Source organism: Lycium ferocissimum, chromosome 12 (assembly GCF_029784015.1).
Source record: "Lycium ferocissimum isolate CSIRO_LF1 chromosome 12, AGI_CSIRO_Lferr_CH_V1, whole genome shotgun sequence".
Taxonomy (NCBI): domain Eukaryota; kingdom Viridiplantae; phylum Streptophyta; class Magnoliopsida; order Solanales; family Solanaceae; genus Lycium; species Lycium ferocissimum.
The window spans coordinates 38,974,095-38,982,534 of NC_081353.1; the positions used below are offsets into that span (position 1 = coordinate 38,974,095).

General features: G+C 34.6%; 2 protein-coding genes across 2 annotated transcripts; both read left to right on the forward strand.

The window, feature by feature from the left end:
* Positions 1 to 390: 390 nt before the first annotated feature.
* Positions 391 to 5,086, forward strand: LOC132040486 (uncharacterized). Its single transcript, XM_059431134.1, has 5 exons — positions 391 to 712; positions 2,159 to 2,236; positions 2,983 to 3,064; positions 4,216 to 4,358; positions 4,696 to 5,086. The coding sequence occupies exons 1-5, from the start codon at positions 458 to 460 to the stop codon at positions 4,903 to 4,905; spliced, it is 768 nt and encodes a 255-aa protein (XP_059287117.1). The 5' UTR covers positions 391 to 457; the 3' UTR covers positions 4,906 to 5,086.
* An 808-nt stretch (positions 5,087 to 5,894) lies between these two features.
* Positions 5,895 to 7,764, forward strand: LOC132040488 (protein MODIFYING WALL LIGNIN-1-like). The gene is made up of 3 exons (XM_059431135.1): positions 5,895 to 6,189; positions 6,500 to 6,723; positions 7,433 to 7,764. The coding sequence occupies exons 1-3, from the start codon at positions 6,082 to 6,084 to the stop codon at positions 7,662 to 7,664; spliced, it is 564 nt and encodes a 187-aa protein (XP_059287118.1). The 5' UTR covers positions 5,895 to 6,081; the 3' UTR covers positions 7,665 to 7,764.
* Positions 7,765 to 8,440: the final 676 nt, after the last annotated feature.

Consider the following 8,440-nt stretch of genomic DNA (forward strand, 5'->3'; position numbering starts at 1 on the left):
ATCTGGACCGGTCATATAACGTTATTCTCCTATTAATGATCCGGTACAATTGCCTTTGTGGATTTACTCTGAATGCCTCCAAGGCTTCTCACTCGAATTAAATGAGACAACTTGCAACATTCCACCTCCTACTATCACGTGTTCCATTACCATCCTGCCATGTGTCAAGCTGTATCTTGCCATCTATATAATAATACATATATATATATATATATATATATATATATATATATAGCCCCTAATTATTACTATACCGAACAAGTAAAAATGAACTAAGAGAGTAACCACTTATTAAAAAAAAAAAGGGAAAGTCCAAAGTCAATTTTCTTGAAGTTTGAAACGAAGCTACCTTAATGTGAGGCCAATATTATTCCACTTATAAATTTGTGGCAAAAAAAAAAGAGAGAGATAAACCTTGCATTCTTTTAATTTCATGCACAAAACTTAAAGCTTTACCATGACACTCTCTACAAACTACATATCTCCATTCCTGTATAGAAGCTCAAACACAGCTTCATCAGTACTGAAATGGGTTCCTCAATATCATCCTTGTCGGGTCAATTTTCGGGTCGCCATGTCAAATGGGTCAGCCCGTTCGACTCATTCATCAGTTCATGCTTCCTTGCCTGCTATTCAGTCAGACCTTGATTCAAGCACACTTCATATAATTCCAAATGCAAAGTTACAACTTGTAGAGGAGACTATAGAGAAGGTGAAATATGTTTTACACCTTTTGAATGAGACATTATATTATTTTTATTTTATTTTATATTTTCTTGAATTGTATTTTTTTCCAATATGTGGAATATGTATTAAAAAATTGGGGTGCCAACTGGGTGGGTTAAACTGAATTTCGGCGGGTTAAAATATGATGAGTCAATGGCCCGTCCAAAGACTACTTAGGCTGAAATAGATTGGATCAAGATGGGCTAAATAATGGGTTGATGTCCAATCCGTCCAACTCTTACATAGTTTTGATTTCGTTGTTTGTTTTTTATAATTTGTGTAATTAGTTAATAAATTTTTGTTACATTTTAATTTTATTTTATAGTTTCTTGAATTGTGTTTTCTAAATGGAATATGTATTAAAAAGTTGAGGTGCCAAACGGGCGGGTTAGACTGATTTTCGGCGGGTCAAAATATGATGTGCCAAACGGGCGGGTTAGACTGATTTTCGGCGGGTCAAAATATGATGAGCCAACGGCCCGCCCTAAGATTGCTTAGGCCGCGATAGATTAATTCAAGATGAGCTAAACAATGGGTCGATGTCCAATCCATCCAACTTTTACATAGTTTTGATTTCCTTGTTTGTTTTTGTAATTTGTTTAATTAGTTAATAAAACTTTTTTTCCTTTACTCTGGCTATATATAACACATCAAACAAAAAAATATAATTCAAAATCTTTTGACTAGATTTTTCTCGTGGTTAGGTTAAATTTGGCAAAATTTGGGCACGTCAAAATTAAATCATTATTTTTGTGCGGAATGCCCTTCAAAAGGATTGGTCTTTAATTTTTGCCCTTCAAATTGGTGGTCTTTAATTTTTATCCTTCGCTAAAAGCTCATTGGTTCTGGGTTCGAACCCCTGCTCAGTCAAAAATAAAAAAAAATAAAAAAATCGCAAGACATAATTTGGGTTTCAAACTCTGCCTTACGGCAAAAAAAAAAAAAAAAATTACTTTGCTGGAATTTTGCAAACCTCTGCCTTAAGGCCTAACTTTGGGCAGAGGTTTGCCTTAAGGCCTAATTTTGGGTAAAAGTTTGCGAATTCCAAATTATGCCTTGTGATTTTTTTTTTGGGTTCGAACGCGGGACCTCGGGTATTAAGCAAAGGGCAAAAATTAAAGACCACCAATTTGAGGAGCAAAAATTAAAGACCACCCCCAGTGAAGGTCATTCCTGCAAATTGCCCAAATTAAATAAATTAATAAATGTGGTGGTCATTAATCCGCTCAAACTTGGACTGATGGGGCGACTTATGCTTTAATAGGCTAATTTTGTCACCCCTACAAAAATCATTAGAATTTCAATAAATATTAAATTTGGAACCCATGATTTCAGAAATAAAATGTGTTTCATCTGAGAAATCTTAAAGGTATTCGTTGGGTTCAAATTCTGAATGCGCCTCTGTTTGAATGTTGGTTTTTATTTCCTGCAGGTCATTTACAGCTGTCGGTTTTTTGCTATTCTTGCAGTCTGGGGTTCGTTAATTGGATCATTTCTTTGTTTCATCAAGGTACTCTTTTTGTGTTTCATTGTTTAAGGACAAATGATTGGAAAAATAATTCTTGATGCTGCTCAGTTAGTATCCGTTCACCTTTAAACATAGTGAGTCGTCTTTGAATATAGAGAAACTAAAAACATGTCTTAGAACTAATACCAGGATTGTGTTCTTGTTATGCTAGACCTTTAATTTTCAAACTCAAATTCCTAACTTCAGCTTCTTTAAGTGTTTCTTTGACTGCATGTGTTTCCATAACATGCAAATTCAATTAGCAGCATGATACATGACCGAAGAGGCGGAGCTAGGATTTATAGTTTGTGGGTTATGGACCATAACTTTTTTGATTATTGAGTTCCGAATATATTATTTATAAATTTCAATAAAATATTTAATTGTCTTGGCAGGACATTCTGTTATTTTCCCGTAACTTCTTCCCATTATGAAAGAATAGTTGGTTGATTGACTGATCGATTGATTGGTTTTGATAAACAATTTTTTTTCAATATGAAAACTCTGTAAGGCTTACCCAGCACGAACAATTCTTTTTTTCAACTTGAACAATTGATCGGTTTTGACAAGCGAATTATATACATTATACAATGCAATATGTTGTTGTAGGAAAGACCACTATCGATCATCCATTTCCGAGCTCTCGCAAGCTCTGTTATGTTTTTGTTGCAAAATACAAGTATAGTTTGATGCAATAAACATTTAGAAGTTTTTGCCAAATGACTGAGCTAACTTGTTCCATTATGTAGGGTTGCACTTATATAACAGCATCATTCCAGGAATATCTCGCAAACCGAGCAAAAGTCGTACTCTTGCTTGTTGAGGCCATAGGTAATCTTGAAATTACTATTTGCATTTCCGCTCATGCAATGATCCTTTGTTTGTCGTGTGCGTGTTGATTTCATTACGATGCACAGAAAGCCAAATGGTACCTCCTAACGTTGCTCATTTTTTATCACAACGATGGTCTCTTAGGAGCATAATCAACGAGTTTTCACTTCATTTGTGCAAGAAATTAGATGAGTATTTGTGTATCACGAGAGTCAAAATCAGAGTTTCCCTGTTACACAGGGCAATAAGCACAAAAATCTACTACATAATATATATCTATCTCTGTTTCATCTGGCTGTGGGTTTTGTTTTAAACTTGTTCTTTCAGGAGTTGTTTGTATTGCTAAAAGTTAAAAGCTAGTCGTTATTCTGTTAAAAATTAAAATGATGTTATATAATGCAAAATATACATGGATGTCTAGGAAAGTGGAACTTAGTTCTTGGCTCTTACACAGAGGCGGAGCCAGGATTTGAAGCTTAGGGGTTCGGCATTCTAGCTCTTTTAAGTTAGTGAGTTCTAAATTAATAATTTGTACATAAAATGGTCTCACTCAATATCTGCACAAACTGATTGAAAAGTTGCAGTATCATAAGATCATGACTTGGCAGAACAAATTTGAAGAGCTAGGAGCTTGGATCCTCTATGGCATGAAGAATCGAGTATCATTTTTATCTTATGGCATAAAGTTGCCTCGAGTTAAAATTGGACCAAATGTGCGGAAAAGTTCAGATATGCGGTTGTGCATATGTCGCTCGGACTCTCCAAAAATATTGTTTCACCCATGTCGAATCCTCCAAAAATGCACTACTTTTGGAGGATCCGAGACGCGCCAATTGACATTTTTGAAGAGTCCGAGCAACATAAATTATCAAGTGTGCTTGGAAAAATGTATGCTGCATGATTCGAGAGTGAATACTGCTGTTCTAATTTAATAGCTGCTTTTAGGCACTATGGAAATAACATATATTTTTGTTCAAACTTCACCGAATATCACCCCTTTATCTCTAATTCAATGTTTGGTTTTTATGCAGTACTGATATAACTATTTGTCATTCTTCCGTCTCTGTGCCTTATGAGTTCCTAAATTCCCCTTTCCTTCACTTAATATAATACTTCGTCTCAAAGAATATTCACTATACATTTTCCTCTAGATATATATCTCTTAGGGACAGTGATGTTAGTCTTTGGCATGGGTCTCTATGAGCTCTTCATCAGCAATCTTGACAAGTCAAAATCAATGTCAGAGGAAAAAACTCCGTATCAATCAAATCTATTCGGCATATTCACTCTAAAGGTTAGTCTGCATATCTTAAAAACGTCTCTTTTGGAGTTAACTAGTGGCGGAGCCACCCTTGAGTTAACTAGTGGCGGAGCCACCCTTGTCCAAGAGGTGTCAATTGACACCCCTTCACTGGATAGATAAGTATTTTTTTTTGAAGTATATCTACTATATGTTCAATTCCTTTGGATTCTTCATATGTTTACTTCTATATATTTTTTGTTCCCTTAGCTAACAGTTGTATATTGGTGCCAATTTTGTGAATGCAAGAATCCATTGCACATATGAGATATTCATAGTTCTTGTACAGAACATCTCATTCATTTTTTCTTCTTGTCGACACAATTGTTAGGAACGGCCAAGTTGGTTGGAAATAAAAACTGTGAGCGGGATGAAGACTAAAGTTGGTCATGTAATCGTGATGCTTCTTCTCATCGGTCTGTTTGAAAAGAGTAAGAAGGCTGTTATACACACACCATTGGATCTGCTTTGCTTCTCAGCTTCAGTGTTGCTTTGTTCTGGCTGCCTATATTTGCTTTCAAGACTCACTGAGGAGAAATGATAATTTTTCTGTTTTGTATTTTGTACAGTCCAAACAATTTTAATAGATTGTTTTGTGGAAGCTTTGCCTGAGCTTAACATGTCTTTTTTAAGATGTCCATACGTATATGTATAGTTTGTGATGGGAGTGATGTAAAATAACAATCTCCTGCTTAATTTTCTCTTTTTGGCGTTCCTGTTCACTTTATTCCCAATCTGAATTATGTTCTTATATTCAACTATGTTGCTCGGACTTTCAAAAAATGTTGACGCTGATAAATGTCGGATTCCTCCCAAAGCTTTTGGGGGAATGAGGATCTGACACATCCTGTGAGATTTTTGAAGAGTCCGAGCAATATAGATATTAAGAGCCCATATATTATTGTAGTAAAAGATTTGTATGCTTTCTTCTTTGGCGGACTTTTTATCCTTAACCATACAAACGTGCCTAATTGTGTTTGGACATGAACTTTATTGGGAAAAGATTGAAGTTTTGTTGTTATATATTCTCTATAACAATATTTCATTATAATACTCAAACAATATCCGTATAAACGACGCCGTTATAGAAACATTTGACTGTATATGTTCACATCACTATATCGCTTAACCTGTTAACCAAATAAATTGATATAATTTGGTATCAACATCCTTTACCACCAAACACTCGCCCTCTTCTACAAACTCCCCAAGTCACATATATAAACCCATGCCACTCACTTCCCACCAACCCCTTCCCCCCTCAACAACCCACACTAGAGTAACAGGCAAGAGTTGACCAGATTGACATGTCATGAACTGACTGATCAAAAGTTTTTTTTTTTTATTTTTTTTTTCGAAAAATGATACCTCTGTTTTCAAGAAAACACAATCCCAAGGCTAAATTGGAGTAAAATGTTGCAACCCCGTCACATCCACCATAAGGCAATAAAAAAATAACCCCAACCAATTAGGAGACTGGCTTCATAAGTTCTATTTTGATTAATCTTCAAGCTGATTCTTTCTTTGGAGTAAAATGTTGCAACCCCGTCACATCCACCATAAGGCAATTAAAAAAAAACACCAACCAATTAGGAGACTGGCTTCATAAGTACTATTTTGATTAATCTTCAAGCTGATTCTTTCTTTCTTCTTTCAACTTTCTTTATTCTCCTCTCTCTCTCTCTCTCCTAATTGAAAGAAAACCACAAAAGCAAATATGGAAAAACACCAAGTCATTATACTCCCATTGCTTGTCTCCATTGTTATTGCCCTTGGCTTTATCTCCTTCTCTCTTTGCATAGCTGCTGAATTCAAGAAATCAAAGGTATGTTTAATTAGTAATTCACTTCTCTTGGTTCATTTCTCAAAGAGAATTTCAATGTTTATATCATCAAATTTCGAAGACATAATTAAGCCGATAAAAGTACTATCACTACTAGAAATCAGTCAATTTTCGACGAACATTCCATCAGAGAAGCACTCGTTGGAACAGTTTTCGACGGATTTCCAACAAACATGTCTGTTGGAAATTGACTGATTTCTGGTGGTGTGTGCTGGTTTATCTCTATGAGGTTAAGTTTTAACTGAGGTGGTCACACACTTCCAACATAAACTTCGTCCTGATATTATTGCAGGAGAAAGATCTGAGGCTAGATGGAAAGTATTGTTACTTCCCTGGTAGTTCAGCATTTGGACTGGGAATTGCAGCATTAACATGTTTATTCATTGCTCAATTCATTGGAAACAGCTTGTTAATATGCACAAAGTTCTTCTCAAGGGATAAAATTGGAAACTTGAGTTGCAATAAAGCTGAGAAGAAGAAGCACATCCTTGTTGGCCTCTTTTTGGCACTTTCATGGTAGGTGCCCGTAATTAAAAATTTATTCACACTCGATATTTACATTAAACTTATTAGTGTGTTCTCACTTTAACTCCTAAATTAAATTGTTAAATTTGGTGTAAACCACAAATATCTAAGGTGGCTTCATTTCTAATATTCCTTCTGTCCCATTTTACGTACTCTTTAAAGACTTTAGTAGGTTCACTAGACAAACATTAATACAAATGATATCTTACTAAATTGTCCTTATTTATTTCATTGAGAAGTGCTACTATTGGAAAATGAATACTACTAATTAATAGATTTTCTTTGTTCTGAAGATATCACTGCCCTGAAAATCCGCCTAGTATATCGTTTCCAAGAAAAATACTATTCCTCTCCAATGTTTCAAATTCATTTTAAAGGTACATTGATAGTTTAAATAAATTTTTCATTATCATCAGTGTAATTTAACCTACTATATATATAAGATATTGCTTATCTTTCATTAATTATGACAATATAATTCTTTTTTACACTAACCGTACATAAAGTTTAAACTCTTATTTTATTTTCCTACAAGAAATAAAATACTGCATGCATGTGACTTATATAATCACCCACTAGTCAAAAATTGAGGATATTTTGGAACGTGGACAGCTGTGCATTCCAATTTTTTAAAATTAAATGTATTGAATTCTGAAAATTTTGGTAGTTAATTAACGTACTGATTAATTAATTAGTGCAGGATCTGTTTTGGAATTGCTGTGATTTTGCTAGGGGCAGCAACAAGTATGAGCAGAAGTCAGCATTATGGTGAAGGTTGGTTAAATGGAGAATGTTACATAGTCAAAGATGGAGTCTACACTGCCTCAGCAATTTTGGGATTGATCACTTTGGGTTCCACCCTTGGTTTAGCAATTATGAAAATAAGGAAGAGAAATCAAGTTGAACAAGATACAAATGTGCATGACAAGTAGTACTTCTATAGAAATATAGAAGATCATAATTGAAATTATTTGTAGATGTTAGCAAATTGTCTTGTATTTATTTTTAATTTTAATGAAGCTCCAGCGTGAACTGGTTGGATTTAGCAAACTGATTATAAGTAGTAATTATGATATGATTTAGCAAAGTTACACCGCGCTCATATGATTCTTTTTACATGTTATTCCAATTTGATACAAAGCTGAAACATCATCAAAAGTAATGAGGAAAAAACTTATGGATAACATGTAGAGAAACCATATAACTTATTTATTTAGGCAAAACTAGACAACTTTTGCTACTGGACTTTATTAATTAAACTACAAACTAACTGTACTCATCAAATTTTCTTTTCTAGGAAAACCTAGCTCAAAAATACAGAAACATTACTCTTAATTGATGTAGCGAATTGTCGTTGACAATTAGAATCCAGAAGAAGGAATAGTTTGCTTTTCCAATTGAAGTACATTATATTCCTTAAAAGACAGAACACTCTTTTGTTTTGCTGCTTTATCAAAACAGGGCACACTTCCCTTCTTCCTGGTTTCGTTATATGATAAATTGAAACACAAGTGCATAACCTGAAGGTGACTTGAATGAAACTTTAAACATGACTATGAAGCATATTGATTTCTCATAGTTATTTACTGGTAATAAGCAAGTGCCAAAAGCATAACCAAGGACACTTGCGACATACAGAAAACTCAATAAGAGCGGGTGCGGGGGCCGGGGAGGGGTGGGGGTGGGGTGTTCAAGGAAGCAACTTTCT